The sequence below is a fragment of the Camelus ferus genome, chromosome 6, assembly GCF_009834535.1.
Source record: "Camelus ferus isolate YT-003-E chromosome 6, BCGSAC_Cfer_1.0, whole genome shotgun sequence".
In the NCBI taxonomy this organism is placed as follows: domain Eukaryota; kingdom Metazoa; phylum Chordata; class Mammalia; order Artiodactyla; family Camelidae; genus Camelus; species Camelus ferus.
Genome location: NC_045701.1, coordinates 14,295,737 through 14,318,102, shown reverse-complemented (window position 1 = coordinate 14,318,102; position 22,366 = coordinate 14,295,737). Strand labels below are relative to the sequence as shown.

General features: G+C 37.4%; 1 protein-coding gene across 3 annotated transcripts in view; it reads right to left on the bottom strand.

Annotated features, from left to right (window-relative positions):
- LEO1 (LEO1 homolog, Paf1/RNA polymerase II complex component) overlaps positions 1–22,366 on the bottom strand; it is a 33,040-nt gene that overhangs the window by 9,083 nt on the left and 1,591 nt on the right. For all 3 annotated transcript variants that reach the window (XM_006177849.2, XM_032481186.1, XM_032481185.1), the window contains 8 exons: positions 14,211–14,966; positions 12,109–12,213; positions 8,827–8,921; positions 7,435–7,580; positions 6,597–6,681; positions 3,536–3,630; positions 2,870–3,004; positions 1,578–1,713 (listed from right to left, as the gene is read on the bottom strand). In XM_006177849.2, coding sequence (XP_006177911.1) covers positions 1,578–1,713; positions 2,870–3,004; positions 3,536–3,630; positions 6,597–6,681; positions 7,435–7,580; positions 8,827–8,921; positions 12,109–12,213; positions 14,211–14,966 — 1,553 coding nt within the window. The remainder of the gene's footprint in view (positions 1–1,577; positions 1,714–2,869; positions 3,005–3,535; positions 3,631–6,596; positions 6,682–7,434; positions 7,581–8,826; positions 8,922–12,108; positions 12,214–14,210; positions 14,967–22,366) is intronic.

Below are 22,366 nucleotides of genomic sequence, written 5' to 3'. Positions count from 1 at the left end.
CAGCCGCCACCCAGCAGGTGCCTGAGGCAGGCGGTTTCTCTTCGCCCCTGCGACGGACACCTGACTTGCCCAGGCTCCACCAAACTACCGTGGTGCCCAGATATTCCTGTCTGGGCCCCTCAACCCAGAGAGCTCCCCACAGCTCCTGACGGCAGGATGCAGGATGGGGAGGTTCTGGGGAGGTCCCTGAGCCCCAAAGTAGAACTTTCGTTCCTGTCCATCAGCCTGGCGGTCCACACGATGGGGTTCACACGGCAGGGCCGGGGAGAGGTCAGGGATATTCTGGCATTTCTTTGATTCCTCATTTAATTGCTCTGTATTACTGCATACAGCTCTAATTCTGTTGCTAGGCATAGTTTCATTAAGCAGTATGTGGCTGTATGGAGTATAGTGTAAAAAACCAGTGTCAGCAGTCAGGGATTAAGAACCAACTAGCTGACTCCTTTTGCATTTCCACGGAAGCTGGGGGAAGTGAAGGAGGGCCTGGGGGATCTCCCAAGGTGATCCTGGAGTATGCAGGTCCCTCCAGCTCCCCTACCTTCAGAAGAAAAGGGAGGGAAATGGAGCAAGAAGTGAGACTCCAAAGTCAATGCCCCATACACCAGTGGGTTAGGCACTGCTACAGAATATGACGGAGTTAACCTGCCTTGTGAACAAAATATATAGGCAGGGACCCAGGGGCAAAAAAACTTCAGCTGATGGCAAGATTAGTTAAAAAAAAAAAAAAAAGTCTTGAGGCAACTAGAGTGTTTTATCCTCACTATGCCCTGCTGCACTAAGGAATTACATTGCATGAAGCAGGCAGGGCAGTGGCCAAGATCTAGCAGGGATCAGAGAAGGCAAAGAATGAGACTGCCGCACTGCCCAGCTTCCCAGACCAAGTGCTGCAGGGAAGGCCAACGGTGTCGATACAAGCACATGCTCCATTGCTTAGTGGCAATGCCCCAGTATTGAGTTTGTACCTAATTGACAGTTAAGTCAAATTTGAAAATCTACCAGGTAGAATGTTATAAACTGACCTTAAAAACCACAAGCTATTCTTTGCCTGATTTTCCTTTAGGCATTCCCCCATTCAAACTTCTGGTCTATTTATGTTTTATTTAGACTAAATCACTAGCATTTATGCTGGCTTTTGACATGCACTCTAAACCAGACATGGATGATTTGATCATCCTTGAAATTATCTGTGAAAGTTCAGTCACTAGTTAGCCAAACTCAGGACCTGGTGGGAGAGAACCCAAGCCAGGGTCTGTTTTAGGACCATCACCATATCATCCGCTTGCCAAATGCTTAGGAAGTGATTCCAGCTCCCTGTTCATGCCAGCTGCAAGGAGAAAGGGTCAGCCAATAAGAGATGATGAGCAACACTTTGGGAAATGTCATTTTTTTTTTGAGTAAAAGTAAATTTATTAGAGAGATGTTCACAGGGAAGGGGGCGGCGGGGGGTTTAAAGTACAAGTAGATACACACTCCACAGACAGAGTACAGGCCATTTTGGAAGGCAAGAGAGAGAGCATGACTTGCGAAATGTTATTCTTAACATACCAAAATTTCAGGATAAAGCTCAGGCAACATACCTTAATCATCTCTGTGCGCTGACATTCAGGATCACGACCAGCCATTGGTAAGATTCTAATCTTCTGCGTCTTTGAACATCTATCTGCAAGTGACAGGGTCATCTTTCTATGTGTGGCACTGTCTGTAGAGTGAGGTCTGCAGGAAATGAACAAAAACACCTGTTTACCAAATACATTTGTGAGCCAGTCATATCAACACCACCAAAACAGGGGGCCAGTGACCATTTCCTATTCTCTAGAAAAAACAGGCAGGGACACAAAACAATATACTAGGCAGGGACTCTGAACTTTCTTCATTCTGTAGCTCACTAAAATATTCTTATCTCACAAGTAAAATGAAATACAGAAAGCTGCAGTGAAAAAGTCTTGCACAGCACAGTCATCCTCTAGAAGCAGTAAATGGATGGGTTCAAGCAGCATTTATTCATTGCATACTGAGTTTACTGAATACAGCTAAGCACTGTGTTTTTGTATTTTACATGTTGTATGACTTCACTGTCATAGCTTCTCTATGAGGTAATTTTTACATTTTATTTCTCAGGAAACTGAGGCAAAGAAAAGTTGATAAAGTTGCACAGTCATGCAAGTGGAAATGGGACTCAGATACACATCTGATTGCAAAGCCTTTAATTTTGACCACTACAATTCTCAAAAATCGAAGTCACCATTGAGAATACCGTGCCCTCCCTAAAGGTAAGCATTACACAAGGAGGATGGTCTGCTTAGAATCAAGAAAAGAAAAACATGAGCATTTCACTGTAGTGCCTACGCTGTCTAGAGAAGGGGAACACTCTCACCAGCTGACCTGAGGATCCCGGGTGGCTTAGGAGACACATGCCTGGACTGGTAATGGATACAGCAGCCTGAAGAGCGAGATGACCTCAACCTCCACACCCACCAACTTACTGCCTTTCCTCTGATCGTGTGCACACTAACAACCTCAAATTATCAGTCAGCCTCCCAGATCAATGTTTCAAAAAAGAAATACACACTGACCAGCAAGTATTCTTGGGCCTCTTGACAATTAGAGTAATCACTGGAATTAATAAACTGACATTCTGCCTTACCTAACAGTCTCTTGTAAGTTTGGCTGGCATGACCCAGTTCCTTGTGAAACAGCAACTTTTAGTGTCCCAGACAAAATAAGCCTTTGAACCTTCAGAGCTGAGGACCACATCTTGGTCTTCGGTGAACTAAACTGTGAGGTTATGTCCATCAGGAGTCAGGCATTTTGAACATCTACATTTCACTGCTTTTACTGTAACAAATAATACATTGATGAGAAGAGTTACCTGAATGTGAGTTTGGTCTTAAAGACGGCTTGTCCCTGTAGACCCGTGCCTTGTCTTATAAAAAGGTGGTTGTGATCGCCCTGCAGCGGAGCCTTGTAAACATCAAACACCTCGTTGCCTAAATGCAGGGACATGCTGAAAAGAAGGAACACTTGACATGTTAGCCATAAAGCTTTCATTCTACCATTTTACTTCACTTAAAATGTGATTCAACCGTTGCTTTCTCTCTTTACACAGAATTCAGGGGGAGACTAAAGAAGGCCTGATGTGGAAAACGACCAAAATAGAAGTAAAACACGCTGCACGTTCATGTTCAGACGTGAAACATGCTGTGACATTCACTCAGCCTCTATGACCTTCTCAGTGAACGGTGGTTTTACTAAAGCGTCAACTTACAGTGAGCAGAACACACGGGGAGGGGAGCTGGTCTAACTTTTCCAGAATACTGTGCTGCAGCCAAAGAGGATGATCACATTTTTGCAGCCTGCTTTTAATGTCTTCCACCAGCCTGTGTGACCCTCAACTGCCTATGTATTTCTCCCAGGTTTTCTACACAACGCCAGGGACTAAACAATGGAAATTCTTTAACAAGAGGTGTACCCTGAATAAGGTCTTATTCTAAAACTTGATCCCTCTCAGGCACATTCCGAGTATTTCCATGCTCACCTCCCATCTGACCACTTGACTATCCGAGCATTGCTTTCTTTAATTTCATTTCCTTCTTCATCCCGGCGTATCCTCCATCTTATAGTATTTTCTACCTGTTTTAAAACACAAGTGCCTTAGAACACTGTAGTTTATGCCTCTTCTCTCCTCAAGAGACACATAATCAGAGCATAAGCATGCACAGAAAGTGACAGAAAAACAGATGTTGAAACCATCTTGTCTTAATCACCTAGAGATGTTGGATAAAGTTATCAGGGGTAAAAAATGCTTCAGTGGATTTCTGAGCTTCTTAGTGCTGAAACCACAGAGGGAGCTCAGTGCCAAAGTATATGAGCAGATGCTTAATCTGTAGTAGCCTGTATAAGTTTTAAGACATAGAAAGAGCTAGGAGGACAAGAAATAAGGCTCGAGGCTATATGAGACAGCAGTTTAGAATTGAGACTCCCTATATAAAGCAGGCTCTCTCATAGAGCTAAAAACCCAATAAATGTGGGACAAAAAACTCTGCCTACTGGCCTAGGGAGACAGGGAAGCTTCCCACATACGGATAAGGAAAAAGCAGCATCTTATGAAAATAAAAAAAATGCAGGTATGAGAAGATTTAGAGTCTAACTTTATGTTAGTTTTAAGCGTGGCAAACACCAGGCAGATTTGGAAAATATTCAAGAGCTTCCTAAAATGAAAATCACTGTTCTTGAAATTAAAAGCTCAATGGGACTTCCAGGAAAATATAGCGCACTAAATGCATGTAGTTTCCCTGCTGCTTCCTGGAAACGCACTAAAAGAACAGTGAAGAATTAAAAAAGGATACGCCACAGGGATAAAGAGAATGGGAATTAAGATGGCATCAAAGAGAAGTCAACATTTTGAAAATCTGAGCCCAGACTTCCCTATGCCTGTGCCACCCCCTAGCCCTAAAAGCAGCTGCCCCCACTGTCACTTAGATTTTCCAGATCTCCTCTGTTAGCTGCAAATGCCTTTGCAATTGGGTCCTAATGCTTTCCTTCCACTTTTCCCCCTGCCTTCTTTATTCCTCACTAGATAAACAGCTTAGAAGCTGGCAGATTAAAGAGTTTAGTAATAGTCATGAATTAACTATGATGCCATATCTGAGATTTTTCTTCAAATAGTCTGGGTAAGGTGGGGTGGGGAATACAGGTGAAATGAGGTGTCCCACCCGACAACCACTGAAGCGAGGGATGGGTCCATGAGAGTTTATTATACTATTCTCACTATATTTGTATCTGTTTAAATTATTCTTTAATAAAGGAAACAAAACAAAATGATTTGTTACTATTCCTGCCTTCCCTCTCATACAAAACAGGTTAGCCACATATAAATATGAAAACACATATGGGCCACTATTAACTGAGAACCATTTTGAAAAATGTTTCCTATTATATAGGGAGATTCAAATAATAATGAAGCTATGATAGGATACACTGCTAGGTCTCACCCCATTGGGATGAAAAACATATTAAAGTACTATAAAGACAGCAGACCTCACAGAGGTACATAAATGGTACCTGGTTCTTTGTCCCTTAAAGAATTAATTACACCACCAACTGACTCTAACTCACTGAATGGTCAGCCTAGTCTCAAGAACAACACTCAAGGAACCAAGGGTCCAGGTACACACGAAGGTTTTAAAAAAACAGCAGCCTGTTATACACTTACATTCTGTACTCTAAGCACCAAGGTTTTAGAGTTAAATATTTATTTCTAAACTTTGATGCTTATACTACAGTCTGCTATTACATGGTCTTAAAATATATAGATATATGACATTCACTGACGTATCATGATAGAATGTAAGGGGAAAATGCAAAAAAATCAATAAAACCTAAATACATAAGGAACTATCACATTAATTTATATAAATGATGGGAAACAAAAGCAGTAGAATAATGCCAGAGGCACTAAAACAGGCATAAAAAATTCATAATGCTAACCCCAAATCAATAGATTGACATGTTCTGAAGAAAAATATTAAGAGATACCCTAATGGGGAGCAGGGCAGGGGTGGGGGGTGGGAAGCAAGAAAAAGAACAGCAAAAATAAAAAACCAGTCTAAGCACTATACCTGTTACCTGTGTGACTTTAACAGAGTTACTGGTGCCTGTTTATCAGCACTTTCTCATTTGATTTACAATTCCATTAAGAAGGAAGAATAGTGAAATTTCACTGAAAAGCTTTTGAAGGCCCATGTGTTTTAGGGGAACCATTTTTACATCAAGGTTTTTTGTGTACTTGTGGATCTATCACACTTAAAGAAATGGAATTATTTTAAAAGTTCAGCCCCTGAATTCTAAGAATGCCAGATTGTCAGTTCTTAACATTCTACAAGCATGTACAATATCCACCAAAAAATAAAGTATTGACAGATAATCCTTCGGATTTAAGAATTTAAAATGCATAGCTCCAGTTGCAATGTCATGAATTTAACTGCTTCTTGTTCTTTGCTACAACTCAGCTTAGAAACATCTGCTTAAACTTACATCCTCCTTGATTAAAGGAAGATTAGAGGCCCTCCTTGGATAGAGGTAACCAGATAGTACAAGGTATCAAAGAGAAGCATTAATAGGAATTTAGTACAATAACATTCTCTCTTAGCAGTGAACAAGAACAGTGGAAGAATACAAAGAGAGCCATACGGTGAAGTATTAGGTACTAGAAATTAATTCTAGAAATAAATTTGTATATGATTTGTTTATCCCTAGATCAAAAAGCCTGAAGAATTTCCCCTTGCAGGAAGCTGCTAGAACTTAACCCACAGTAGATACGGAGGTGGGTTCCAAACACTAAACCACAGTACAACTTATTCTGAAGGAAGTAGCTAATTTTTAAAGCATTAAAAAAGTCTAACAGTGAGAAAAGTGACACTTCTACAGATAAAAAGCTATATATTTTCTTTCTAAAAATATTCTGAAAAGGTAGACAATTTATTTGCTGATAAAACAGGAAACATAGAAAATCATTTTCAAAAGCTCAAATCTCAAGTTAAGATCCTCAGGTTTTACTTTATAAAAAAAAAAGGAAGGAGTAAAGCACAGAATAGCACCTTTAATTTCAACCTGGTTCGACCTTCTTCATCCAGCATTTCCTCATCTTCAAATTCATCTTCATAATATTGAGGATCAAAAGGTCTACAAATTGGTTTTAAAATATACTATTAATTATACTTTTAAGGAATATTATTACTGTTATATAACAACTCTCTCTATAATATACACTATTATACTAAAAAAATCGTAATTCAAAATCATAATGGTCAGATAGCTTCATGTTCAACTTTAAGGAAGTATTCAAATCACTGCACCTCCTTGAAATTTGGTGTTAATACATATTGCTTGAAGTAAATTGCAAGCTAGGCTAAATATTCAAAATAGTCTTTATTCTTACGTAAATCTTCCGAAGAGTAGGCCACACATGCTCTAGCTTTCCACATCATTTTGCTTAGGGAAAAAATTTTAAATTGCACGCGAGCTTGCATGTTACTTAGTGAATAATACCCATCAACACTGTTTAACGATCCAAAAGCATTAGTTTTTCAATCCACAACAGCTGTTACAATGGACATTAGCAATTTCTCTAGCAAATTTTACCACTCTCAGTTTCAGCTTTTTCAGGGCTCCACTAGTCAAAAACACCCAAAGACCTAAGCTATCTGTTAATTCATAAGAAAGTATCAAACTGCTAAAAACAATTACAAGCATTAAGTCTCTTTACCAATAGTCCATACTTTTTCCATCACAGGATATACTCGATTTATTTTTTCAGAGATACATAATCAGTTTTCCATTTTGTGATTAGTCAACTCATACAAAATAAGAATAATATCAGCATTCTATTTATTTCTATCCAACATTAAAAAACACACTTTTAAGTGATCCCCTTACCTGGGCTCTACACTGAGAAAGTTGGGTAGCTTAACAAAATATAAGTCATTTCCTAAATCAGTGTTCACTTTGGGTATTTCTACTTCTATTCTGGTCTCAGGAATTGGCTCCTCCTCCTGTTGATCCTGAGGCAATCCATTTTCATCCTAGTAAAAGAGTCACAGAATTTTAGAGCTTGATGGACCTTAGAGATGGCCTAGCTCAACTTCCACACTTTAATTACTTTGGCAGGCAAGAAGCATATGAAAACACCACTTTATCCATCCCTATTAACCACAATATCCATCCCTACCAACCAAATCCCCAAAAATCTCATGGAAAATGAGATCAGTTTGGAAGCACCAATATTAAAAAAATCTCTTTTGTGATAAATCTATCTTCCACATATTCACCAACAAAAATGTGAAATTAATTGACACTTCAATATGAAGTCACTCTATCAATTAAAACTAGAGAAGATTATCAGAGGGACGGGGTGGGTGGGAAGGGACAGACTGGGATTTCAAAATGTAGAATAGATAACCAAGGTTGTACTGTGTAGCACAGGGAAATATATACAGGATCTTGTGGTGGCTCACAGCAAAAGAGAATGTGACAATGAATGTATGTACATTCATGTATGACTGAAAAATTGTGCTCTACACTGGAATTTGACACAACATTGTAAAATGACTATAACTCAATAAAAAATGTTTAAAAAATAATAATACAAAAAAATAAAATAAAATCAGAGAAGATTATCAACATAACACACACTCACTGGCATGAACAACAAAAACATTCAAATCAATGGTTCTCAAAGTCTAGTCTCTTAAGGTGTGACACCAACTTAATGCTGGGCAGGCAGTTCTTTTTTCTTTTTTCTTTTTTTAACCCATTTTTCCCCAACAGTAACATCTCACAAAACTATTATACAATATCACAACCAGGAGAGTGACCCTGATACAGGCAGATACAGAACATTTCCATCACCATAAAGATTCACGTCACCCTCTTACAGCCACTTGCCCTCATTCTTACTTAATCTCAGACAACTGTTAATCTCTTCTCCATTTCTATAATTCTGTCATTTCAAGAATGTTATTTAAGTGCATTCATTCAGTATGTAACTTTTGGGACTGGCTTTTTCTCACTCAGCCTGGAATGTCATCCAAGCTGTTACGTTTACATTTACAATGGTAAAATCCTTTTCATTGCTGAGTAGTATTCCAAGAATGGATGCGCCAGGGCAGTTTTTTCTACTCCCCCTTATAACCACAAGTTCCCTACATAACCGAGAAAGTCATCTATTTACTGTATTTTCATACTGCAATTCAGTTACCATCTCCCTCTTCTTGGCACAAGAGAGGCACCTGGCTCTCTCTCCCAGTTCACATAGGTCATTTTACTTACAACAGGCTGTCCTGGAGTGGGTGGTTTATCTTCTCCATCACTCCCTGAAGATATATCATCTGCACCTCCAAACAGATCCATGGTTCCACTATTATCTTCCATATAGGAGGAAAAATATACAGGATTAATATCCATAACAATGATTCTTCAAAGCTATCACTTCAATATATTCCCAAGGTTTCTAGATCAGGCACCAGGAAACCACCCAAACACAACTCCAAGCCTGGCTCTCAAAGACGTGAGTAGAGTGTCTGTGGAGAGGGAAGGGGGCAGATCCAGTCACAGGCAAAGCTGCACAGGAGCAGCTTTCTCCCTTCACTTTCTGCATCCTTGTCCTGCCACTTTCCTTTATTCCCCAGGAGCCCAGATATCCTCCTACAGTCTAGATACTCACATTTGGGGCTTAAGCACTCCAAACAGGCCCATTCTCAACATAGTCCCTCAAATTTTATAATCACAGGTCCATGTCTACCCAGGCCCCCCTCTCAGGCAGAACTTCACCAGGGTACAGGCAAAACATCGACAATAACCTGTAATAAACCAATAAACCAAGGTGGGGTAGTCGAGGGGGTGACAGAATGACAGGACAGGGGTCAGAAAGTAGACTCCTTGACACTGAGATTATAGAAGAGTTATGATTATTGGTAATGACATTGTCTAGGATAAAACTGTGACAGTGAGTTACTGAGATGAGGTGAAGGACAGACAGATCACTGAAAAAGAAGAGGCAACCTATTCAAATGGCCAAAATTCAAAACCCTGACAACACCAAATGCTGACCAAAATGTGGAGCAACAGGAACTCTCACTCACTGATGGTGAGAACACAACATGGTACACCCACTTTGGAAGACACTCTGGAGGCTTCTTAACAAAACTAAACATACTCTTACCATATGCTCCAGAAATTGTGCTCCTTGGTGTTTACTCAAAGGATTTGCAAATTTATGTCCACACAAAAACCTACACACTAATGTTTATAGCAGTTGTATTCATAACTGCTACATTTTAAAAGCAACCAAGATGTCCTTCAGTAAGTGAATGGATAAACTGATACATCCAGACAATGGAATGCAGGAATACCTCAGAGATATTGAGGGTTCAGTTCTAGACCACTGCACCTAAATGAATACTGCAATAAAGCAAGTCACATGAATTTTTTGGTTTCCCAGTGCATATAAAAGTTATATTTACACTAGACAGTAGTCTATTAAGTATGCAAAAGCATTATGTCTCCCAAAAAGTACATATCTTAATTTAAAAATCCTTTAAATTTAAAAATTATTAAATTATAAAACATTTTATTGCTAAAAAATGCTAACAATCATCTGAGCCTTCAGTGAGTCATAATCTTTTTGCTGGTGGAGGTTTGCATGAGAATTATCAAAATGTGACCGAGACACAAAGTGAGCAAATGTTGTTGGAAAAATGGCACCAACAGACTTGATCGAGGCAGGGTTATCACAAACCTCAATTAGTAAAAAACGCAGTATCTGCAAAGCTCAATAAAGTGCAGTGCAGTAAAACAAGGTTCACCTGTATCACTCAGGGCTAAAGAGAGATGAGCTACACAAGAATGGAAGACATGGAGGAAACCTAAATGCATCATCACTAAGTGAAAGAAGCCAATCTAAAAAGGCTACACACTTTATGATTCCAACTACATGACATTCTGGAAAAGGCAAAACTGTGAAGACGGTAAAAACACCAGTGGTTGCCAGGGGTTAGGGAGGAGGGAGAGATGAACAGGCAGAGCATAGAGAATTTTTACAACAGTGAAACCACTCTGTATGATACTATAATGGTGGATCCGTGTCATCATACATTTTTCCAGACCTAAAGATGTACAATACCAAGAAATGAACTGTAATGTAAATTATGGATTTGGGGTTGACAATGACATGTCAATATAGGTTCATCAGTTGTAACGAATGCATCACTCTGGTGGGGGATGTTGATAATGGGGGAGGCTGTTCACGTGTCAGAGAAGGGGGTCTATGAGAAATCTCTACCTTCTCCTCAATTTTGCTGTGAACCTTAAACTGCTCTAAAAAATAATAATAATAAAGTCTTAATAATTTTTAAAAAAGAAGAAGAGGAGGAAGGAAGGTCAGGGTATTGAGAAGCTCATCTAAATGATAAAACCACCAAAACTACAAACCCACCCACCTACACCCGCATGTCCCCTCTTGATTATTTTCTTCCAAGGCCCTATCACCACCTAACATATTATATATTTCATTTACTTATTGTGTTACTTTCAGTCTCCCTACCCTACCCTAACCCCATCAGAAAGTGGGTTCTACAAAGGAGAGGTTGTTATCTGTTTTGATTATTGCTACTTTCCAAGTGCACAGAAAAGTACCAGCACAAAGCAGATTATCAATAAATAACTGTGAACAAAATGAAAGAATGTATTATCGAATTCTCACAACAACCCTATAAGGTGGTTAGTGTCATCACTCTCTTATGGATCAGAAAACTGAAGTATAGTCTAAAATCAAATAGTTGGAAAGCAGGACCACAAAGATTCTAACTTGGATCATCTGATTCCAAAGTCCATGTACGTAACTACTAGTTCTAGATCCAAAGATCTTTAAGTAAATCCCAGAGCCTGCTGTTCTTTCCAGCTCTCCTTTTCTCTTTAGTTGGCCCTCTAAATGTTTGCTTTAGTTATACTGTTACTTATGATAATTTATATGAGCTATTTAACATTAACGCCTAATTACCATTTAGCACAATAATGGCTGTGCATAATCAAACTATCAAAATTGTTTGCTGTAACTTTTATACTAACATCTTTACTGTATAGTAATTTGCCATCTGAAATGCAGTCATACGTAGAGATGAACAGGCAGATCTTTTATCCTTACAACAAACCTACCTTACAGAACACTGGGTTTTTAGGAACTCTTCTTCTAAAACATAGCTTGAGGAATCAGTTTCTTCATCTGATATTAACCTATTGAGAACTTAAGAGCAAGCTGCCCTGCAACTGTCATTGTTCAAACCAAAGAATGAACACTGTCACCTCCACTTCAACCAGAGCATCAGCCCCCTAACAGCAGATTCACTCTGACTATAAATGAAGCAGGTTCTTCAACTAATTAAGCACGAGCAGCTTCTCATATCTGTACGACTTCCTTGTGTACATTAGATGTACCCACACACTTTTCTGTGGGTCTTGCAGTCTGGGGTACATGCCTGGGGTTGAGAATGCACTATAGTTAAATACAGAGAGAGATATGGAAATACAGATGTATAAAAGAAGTCATCGGAGTACCTTTTGGTACCTCAGTGTCACTATCCACTTCTGAATCCGATGCAATTGCATTCTTTCGTTTCATTCGTAAAACTTCATCTTCACTATCACTGCCTCTTGCAGACTCTGTAAGAGTAGAATTAGAGGTTCTGCATACTCACAGTCATATCATTACTTCGATTTTTGTGTTTTAAAAGCAACATCGGGGATAAACAAACTGTGGTACACCCATACAATGGAAAACTACTCAGTAATAAGAATGAATTATTGCTACATGTAACAATTTGGATGAATCTCAAATGCATTACACTAAGTGAAAGAAGCCTAAGTAAAAGAAAAAAGGCTACATACTGTAGATTTCACTTATGTGATGACATTCTCAAAAAGACAAAACTATACGGACAGAACAGATCACCAGCTGTCAGGGGTCACAGGTGGGGAAGGATATGATTACGAAAAGGATGGTATGAGGGAGTTCTTTAGGGTGACAGAACTATTCTATCTTGCCTGGGGTGGTGGTTACACAAATCTATACATGCGTTAACATTAATAGAACTGTGCATAAACACAAAAATCAATATATTGTATTTAATTTTAAAATAAAATTAATAAAAGGAACACTGGTTTCTGTAAGCAGAAAAACTTGAGAGAATGAGAAAAGCAGTACTGAAACTTATAGGTAAATTTATACATGACTCACTACAGAAGAAAAAAAGAGGTAAAAGTATTGCAATGGAAGAGACAAATATATCATTATTTCTGGATGATACAACTGTTTACCTAATTGTAAACTTCAAGAAAATCTACTGAACTGTTGTAGAAGCAGTTAAGGGGTAAGCAGGATGACCAGCTACATGATCCCCTATGGCGACCCTGTTTTATGTGAAGTCTGCTACTGTCTGGGAAGCAGTGCATGAGCCTTAGTGATTCTGGTAATGGTACAGAGTAATAATAACTCTACCCAGAACTAGTTCTTGAACACCTACTGCAGTCCTATAGTCTATATAGACCTATATCCATCTGGAAATTTTCTGACCGCCTCTCGTAAATAATGCCAAAATGTGGTCTTGCGTGCTATCCTGAGGTATGTATTACAGGGGAGAAGACCCCATCTCCCCACACTGCAGTTTTCAAAGAACACAAGACCAATGTGTAATTACAATCAATCACCCATAAAAATGAAGCAATCCAGACAGCACTTCAGGAAGACCTCCAACCTAATCAAAGTGACTTTTATGTAATACAAAGAAACAAGATGTCCAATTGTTTTAGTATTCTATATGAACAATGCATTAACTTCAGAAGAACAGTGTAAATGGCTATTATAAAAGGGTGTCCAGAAGCCAAAGTCTGGCTGTGTGCTCCCTGCTGTCTTTAGGAAATGAGTGTTCTGACCCAAGTACATCTCCCCAGAGTGAGGAAGCAGTGTCAAGCTATCATAGCTCACTGAGATCATCCAGCCGTGTTTTCATTTTCTGGATATTATGACCCCCAGGCAATGTTTCGATTGCTATAACTTGGCATCAAATGAAGATTTCCCCCCAAAGGATAGGCTACAGTATAAGAGAGAAATAACTGATCCTTTTGAAACAATTTTGCAACTCAATTTTTATAAATTAGCTTTCTGTGAATTTGATTAGTTTCAGTAAATTCTGTGGAGCCTGATTACCTCTGGAGGATGAAATTTTGGATCTCAAAAAAACTGAGCTGCAACTTGGTGTTCTCACCTCAGCACAGCTACCTTATGGGGGTGTTCCCATGGTATTTTTTTTTCCCCAGGCAAATCTATTCTCATGTGAGGCATGCTCTTCAGTGACCCACAAAATGGAACTAGCTGTATTCACTATCTGGCTACTTTAGCACTACACATCTTTCTCCAAGACTGTCCTCTAAATTTTTTCTTCTTGATCTATCATTAATCATATGGAAGGGGACTAGACAGAAATAATAAATGGATTAGGAAAATGTTTAAAAGCAAAATGTACAGAGTTAGAAAAGACTGAAATGGAGAGACAGAAGAGAAAAAAAACGGGTACTAAAAGTGGGAACGTGAAAAGAATAAATGAGTCCCTGCTGTATCTGAACACTTCCACTAAACCATCTTGGTTCTCATAACGTATTACCTGACTTATGGTCCTGTTCCTCTTCATCGTCCGAATGCCTGTGTTCTTCATCCGAAGCCTGTGGCCTTTCATCATCAGAATTTTGCATTTTCTCCTCATCAGACATCTGTGGCCGCTCTTCATCATCAGAGTTCTGTTTCTCATCATCATTATCAGAAGCCACTGGCCGTTCATCATCAGAATTAGCCTTCTCCTCCTCGGACAGTTGCTGTCTTTCATCATCTGAAAGCTGAGGCCTCTCCTCGTCATCTGTGTTCTGCATTTTCTCATCATCATCAGAATTTTGCAGTTTATCTTCATCAGACCCTTGTGCCCTCTCCTCATCATCAGAATTTTGTATCTTTTCATCATCTGACTGGTCACTTTTTTCTTCTCTGCCCCATTTCTCATCATCTGAATGTGCTTTTTCAGAACCTTCTGCTTCTGAGTGGTGGCTCCCTCCATCTGATCTGTGACCTTCATCTTCATCGTCATTGTGGGCTTCTGATCCACTGTGCTGATCTACATCTGACGGCTCATTGTCTTCATGGTCAGAACGTTCAGAAGCTTCTGATCTATTGTCTGATCTTTCAGAGTGATTATCACTCCCACTCTGATGAGAAGCTCCCTCATCCTCACTGTCATCTCCAAATAGTTCCTTATTACTTGGTTTTCCTGATTCATCCCTTTCATCTTGATCACTTTCACTTCCAGAGGCATTACTGCTAGAAGCAACATTCTCTTGATCAGATTCCGAGTCTGATCCAGAATCAGAATCTATGGGATCATATAAACACATGATGATATAAACAAAGAAGGCAGAACAAGGAACATCAAAAGTCCATCCCAACATAAAAGCAATGAGAAAATTTGTCAAAACCTGTTAGAACCCATATTCTCAGGTTCTGGAAACTAACTAAAAGTTGCCGCAACCAGGGAAATGTTTTTAAAAAAAAAAAAAAAAGCTAAAACTCAGTAAGAAAACTCTGGTCCTTGCCCTCCCAACACACTCCCTAGCTCTAGGGGCCTTGAAGATAACAGACTGAATTTCTGGTGCATATACTACTACTGGAGGGAGCAGAAGGCACCTTATTTGCAAAGAGTCACGGCTGTTAGTTCTGATTTGTCCAGTGGGTCACTGAAGAGACTGGCTCAAAGGGCTCGAGTTTTCTCTCACCTAACTTGGAACTCTCTCGTTTCCAAGGCAGCTACCCGAGAGAGTCTGTTAAAAACATTTTTAGGGAAATGTATTAACTGCCTCCACCTGGGACAATGGACAGCAGTTGGGGCAAACAACAGACTAACCAAAAAGCTTGGGAGAAGCTGAAGAATGGCATAATGTGGGGAGTAAGGGTTTTTAAAAGCTCCCACATTTTCTTAGAGGTCTGGAAAACCACACGCTTGCCCAGGGCTGTGCACATGCTCACGAAAAAACTAAGCTCTCACTTCTGGCTGACCCTCAGGCTCTGTGCAAGCAGGAAATGAAGGCAGAGAGGTTGTAAAATGCCTGACTGAGTGCTGAAAGCATGCTCTAACTCACACGCAGAGCCACTCAGCAAAGTCTGGGAGTCTTCCGTTGCTGTTGCTTCTTTTTTTGCATTTAAGAAATCTCTGTCCAATCACCTGCTGACCAATAAGCTAACAGAACAGAGACTTTAGTGGCTACACACAACAAAGGTTGCATATTTTACAAAATTAGTTCAAAAGAGTCACTAAACAGTAAATACTACAACAAATAGCAACAGCAAATGCTGGGGGCGGGGTGGAAATGTGCTGTCCTGAGTTGCCAAAACATTCAAAATGCCCAGTTACCAACAAAAATTATTAGGCCTGCAAAGACACAAGGAAATATAACTCATACATTTGAAAAAAGACTAAAAACTAGCCCTGAACAAGCCCAGACAGTGAAAAGGATGCCCTACCAAATAGAAAATATCAATACAGACAGACAGTATTAAAAAAAAAAAAAACAACAGCAGAAATTCTGGAGTTGAAAAGTACAATAACTGAAATGAAAAATTCACTAAAGGAGTAAACAGTAGGTATGAGTAGGAAGAAGAAAGAATCAGAAAACTTCAAGATAGGTCAACTGAGATTATCCAGTCTAGTGAATAAAAAAGAACAAAGAAAAAAAACAGTGTCTAAAAGATTTTGTGGGATACCAGCAAGTGACCAGTCTATGCATAATGGGAGTTCTAGAAGAAGAGAAAAAAGAGAAAGGGACAGAAACAATATTTGAAGAAATAATGACCAAAAACGTCCCAAATTTGATGAAAGACATCAACATACACATCCAAGAAGTTCAACAAATACTAAGTAGTTAGAGTTACCAAGTAAAGTTAAAGAGAACCACACCTAGACATATCATTATCACTGTAAGACAAAGAATCCTGAGAGCAGCAAAAAAGCAGCAATGTGTCCTGCACAAGGGGTCCTCAATAAGGAAAACAGCTAGTTTCTCGTCAGAAACAATAAACACCAGGAGGCAGTGGAATAACATATTCAAAGTGCTGAAAGAAACACTATCAACCAAGAATTCTATATCCAGCACAATCATCCTTCAAAAAATAAAGGAACTATGAGCAAAAACAAAAGGTAAACTGGACTTCTTCGAAATGAAAAGCTTTTGTACAAGAAAGGACATTATTAAGAAAGTGAAAAAACAACCTACAGAATGGGAGAAAATATTTGCAGGCCATGTATCTAACAAGTATATATATATATACTTATAGTATCCACAGTGAGTTATGAATGTTTACAACTCAAAAACAAAAAGACAAACAATCCATTTTAAAATGACAAAGGACTTGAACAGACATTTCCCCATAGTTAAACAAATGAAACAAGTATCTGAAAAGATGCTTAACATCATTAACCATCAGGATATGCACATCAAAACCACAGTGAGATATCAGTTGAGACCAACAGGAATGGCTACATTTTAAAAAAAGGGAAAAAATGTAAAATAAGTGTTGGCAAGGATGTAAAGAAATGGAACCCTCAAACGTTGCTGATGGTAATGTAAAACGGTCCAGCTGTTATGGAAATCGATTTGGTTGTTCCTCAAAAGAGTAAAACAAAAAATTAACCATTTGATTCAGCAATCCACTTCTACATATATATCTCACCCCTCAAAAAAATGAAAGCAGGCACTCACACAAATACTTGTACACAAAAGTTCACAGCATCAGTACTCAAACAGCCAAAAGATGGAAACAACCCAATATCCATCAATGACTGAATCAACAAATTGGGATATATACATAGAATTGAATATTATTCACTAAACAGAAATGAAGTATTGATATATACTACAATGTGGATAAACTTCAAAAACATGATGCTAAGAGACAGAAAATCAGACACAAAAGGCCACATATTGTATGATTCCACTTATATGAAGAGGTAAATCCACAGACAGAGAGCAGACTGGTGGTTGATGAGGGCTAGCAAAAAAAAAGCAAATGGCAAGTAACTGCTTAATGGGCATGGCATTTTTATTGTGAGGTGATGAAAATGTTTTAGAACTAGATAGAGATGGTGGCTGCACAACATTTTAAATGTACTCAACACCCCTGAATTGTTTACTTAAAAATGGTACATTCAGCAACCAAACTCAAAAGTGAAACTGTCACTATTTGCAGATGACATGGTATTATATATATAAAATCCTAGAGACTCCACCAAAAAACTGTTAGAACTAATAAATAAATTCAGTAAAGTTGCAGGATACAAAATTAATATATAATTGTGTTTCTATACACTAATAACAGGCTATCAGAAAGAAAAATGAAGAAAACAATCCCATTTACAATTGTATCAAAAAGAATAAAATACTTAGGAATAAATTTAACCAAAAAGGTGAAAGACCTGCACACTGAAAACTATAAGACACTAATGAAAGAAACTGAAGACACAAATAACTGGAAAGGTATTACATACTTACGAATTGGAAGAATCAATATTGCTAAAATGTCCATACTACTCAAAGCAATCTACAAATTCAACACAATCCCTATCAAAATTCGGACAGCATTTTTCACATAAATATAACAAACAACCCTAAAATTTCGATGGAACCACAAAAAAACCCCAAATAGCCAAAGTAATCTTGAGGAAAAAGAATAAAGCTGGAGGTATCATGCCCTTCATTTCAAACTATATTAATGAGCTATAGTCAGACAAAGAAATAAGTCAGACAAAGAAAGACAAACACTGTATGACCTCATTTATACGTAAGATCTAAAAAAACCAAAAAAACAAAAAATAAAGCTCACAGAGGATAGACTGGTAGTTGCCAGAGGCTGGGGGGAAGAGGGGGGGAAGTGTACAAAACGAAAGGGAGTCAAAAAGTACAAGTGTGCAGTTATAATACAAATAAGTCATGGGGAAGTAATCATGCATGATGACTACAGTTAATATATTGTACTGCATATTGGAAAATTGCTAAGAAAGTAGATTTTAAAAGTTCTCATCCCAAGAAAAAAATTCTGTAACTATGTGCAGTGATGGATGTTAACTAGACTTACTGTGGTGATCATTTCACAATATACACAAATATCAGATTCTTCATGGTACAGGTGCAATTAATGTTGTATATCACTTATACCTTAATAAAAATAAAATAACAAAATAAAGTGGTAAATAAAAAAACAAAATGGGAGTTTGTTGCTAGTTGACCTGCCCTATAAGAAATGCTAAAGGGAGTTCTCAGGCTGAAATGAAAGGCAATAAACAGTAACTTGAATCTACATGAAGAAATAAAGAACTCTAGTAAAGGTAACTAAATAGTTGAATATGAAAGTATTGAAAAAAATGAGACAATGAATATATGTATGTTCACGTATAACTGAAAAATTGTACTCTACACTGGAATTTGACACAACATTGTAAAATGACTATAACTCAATAAAAAAATGTTTGAAAAAAAGTCAGTATTAATGTATTTTTGGTTAATAACTCCTCTATTTTGATAATATTTAATTTAAAAGACAATTATATAAAACAATAATTATATATCTAATTCACCGGGCAGTGTATAAAGATGTAATTTGTGACAACAACAACATAAAGGTGAGAGGAAGAAGCTATATAGAAGAAAAAGTTTTGTATACTACTGAAATTAAGTTGGTATTAATACAAACTAGACTGTTATAAATTAAGATGTCAGTTGTAGTCACCAGCTACCATTAAGAAAGAAAACTAAAAATATACAGAAAAAGAAACAAAAAGGAAATCAAACCTGTACACTAGAGAAAAAGCAGTCAAAAGGAAGAGAGTAAAAAGAATAATTGAGGAACAAAAAAAACATGACACAGAAAACATGTATCAAAATGGCATAAGTCCTTCCTTATCAACAATTACTCTAAATGTAAATGGATTAACCTCCCCAATGAAAAGGAAGAAATTGGCAGCATGAATTTTTAAAATGATCAATTTATATGCTGTCTACAAGAGAGTCTCTTTAGAACTGATGCACAGCTAGGCTGAAAGCAAAAAGATGGAAAAAGATATTCCATGTAAACAGTAGCCCAAAAGTACACTAGTTATACTAATACTAGACAAAATAAATCCTAAGATAAAATTATTACAAAAGACAAAGAAGGACATTATAAAATGATAAAGGGTCAATCTAACATGAAGATAAAATAATTATAAACATATATGCAACTAAAATAAAACACTGACAGAATTGAGGAGAGAAATAGACAATTTAATCATAGAAACTTGGAAAATTCACAAATACATAGAAATTAAACAATGCATTCAAGTGATCATGGGTGCAAAGAAGAAATCACAAAGGAAATCAGAAAATATTTTGAGATGAATGAAAATGAAAACAAAGCATATCAATACCTAAGGTGTTCAGGGAAAGCAGTGCTTAAAAGGAAATTTGTAGCTGTAAACACATACATTAAAAAAGAAAACCTCACACTGATAATCTAACATTTCACTTTAAGGAACTAGAAAAAGAAAACTATAGCCAAAGCAAGCAGAAGAAAAAAAATAATAAAGATTAGAGCAGAGATAAATAAAAAAGAGAATAGAAAAATAATAGAATCAGTGAAACCAAAAGTTCATTCTTTAAAAAATTAACAAGATTGACAAAACTAGCTAGACTGACTAAGAAAAGGGGAGAAAACTCAAATTAGTAAAATCAGGAATAGAAGTAGGGGCATCACTACTAACTTTTCAGAAAATACGACTAAAAGAGAATACTATAAACAATTGTATGCCAACAAGTTAGACAATTTAGATGAAATGGATTAATCCTAGAAAAACACAATCTACCATAACTGACTCAAGATAAAACAAAATCTAAATAGATCTGTAACAAGCAGAGTTTCATCAGTAATCCAAAAGTTTCCAACAAAGAAAAGCCAGGACAAGATGGCTTCACTGGTGAATCCTATCAAACATTTGAGAAGAATTAAAGCCTATCCTTCTCAAATTCTTCTGAAAACTTGAGCAGAGGGAACATTCCCTAACTCATCTAGGGCAGCATTACCCTAACACCAAGGCCAGACAAAAGCATCACAAAAAAGAAAATCACAGAACAATATTCCTTATAAATACATACGCAAAAATACTGCAACATGGATGGACCTAGAAATTATCATACTATACAAACTAACTCAGACAAAGACAAATGTCATATGATGCCGCTTATATGTGGAAACTAAAAAAAAAAAAAAAAGATTTTATATATATATATATATATATATATATATATATACACAAAATTTTATTTACAAACTAGAAAGACTCACGAACACAGAAAACAAACTGGCTACCAGAAGGAAAAAAAGGAGTGGACAGATTAGGAGTTTGGAATTAACAGATAGACATTACCATATATAAAATAAATAAACAACAAGACCTACTGTATAGCACAAGGAACTGTATTTCTTGTAATGAGCTGTAATGGAAAAGAATCTGAAAAATATATATATATCTCTCTCTCATGTATATGTATAACAATCGCTTTGCTATACACTTGAAACTAACACTGTAAATTGACATTTTGGTAAAAAATAAAAATTTAAAAAATACCTACATATGGAAAAATACTAAACAAAATGCTAGCAAGCCAAATCCAGCAGTACATAAAAGAACATACACCATGACCAAGTGGGATTTACCCTAGGAATGTCTGGTTTAACACCTAAACATCAAAATGAAATACCATATTAATAAAGGAAAAATTTTTGATCATCATAATTGATGCAGAAGAGACATTTGACAAAATTCAACACCCTTCCCTGATAAAACTACTCAACAAACTAGGAACTGAAGGTAATTTCTTCAATCTTACAAAGTGCATCCATGAAAAACCCATAGCTAACATCTTATCTAACAGCGAAGGCATGGTTGTTTTCTCCCAAAGATAAGGAACAAGATAAAGATGTCCACTCTTACCACTTCTATTCAACATTGTACAGAATGTTCTACCTGGGGCAATTAAGCAAGAAAAAGAAATAAAAGGTATCCAAATTGGAAAGGAAGAAGTAAACCTATCGCTATTCACAAATGACATGATCTTATATGTAGAAAATCCTAAAGAATACACACACACCCCCCCCAAAAAACTATTAGAGCTAATACATTCGGCAAGTTTGCAGGATACAAGATTAGCATACATAGGGGGAGGGTAGAGCCCATGTTTAGCATGAACGAGGTCCTGGGTTCAATCCCCAGTACCTTCACTGAAAAAACCAAATAAATAAATAAATGTAACTCCCTCCCTTCCTGCAAAAAATAAAATAAAGCAAAACGAAAAAAAAAAAAAAGATTAACATACAAAAATCAGTTCTGTTTCTACACACTAGCAATGAACAATCCAAAAATGAAATCAAGAAAACAACTCCACTTGCAACAGTATCCAAAATAAAATACTTAGGAATAAACAACCTAGGAAGTGCAGGACTCACAGTAAGAACTACAGAACACTGTTGAAAGAAACGAAAGATGTGGCATATTTATACATGAAAGAAACACAACGGGCCTACGAATTCTACTCATTGTTATAATAAGAAATCTGTCAGGTGTAGTTATTTTCTACATCTGTCTTAGCCCAGGGGAATCATGAAATACTCTGATATAACAGGACCTACCCTGTCACATCCATACTACCTTCAAGACCAACAGCAACCATCAAGGACAAATTTGGAAGTAAA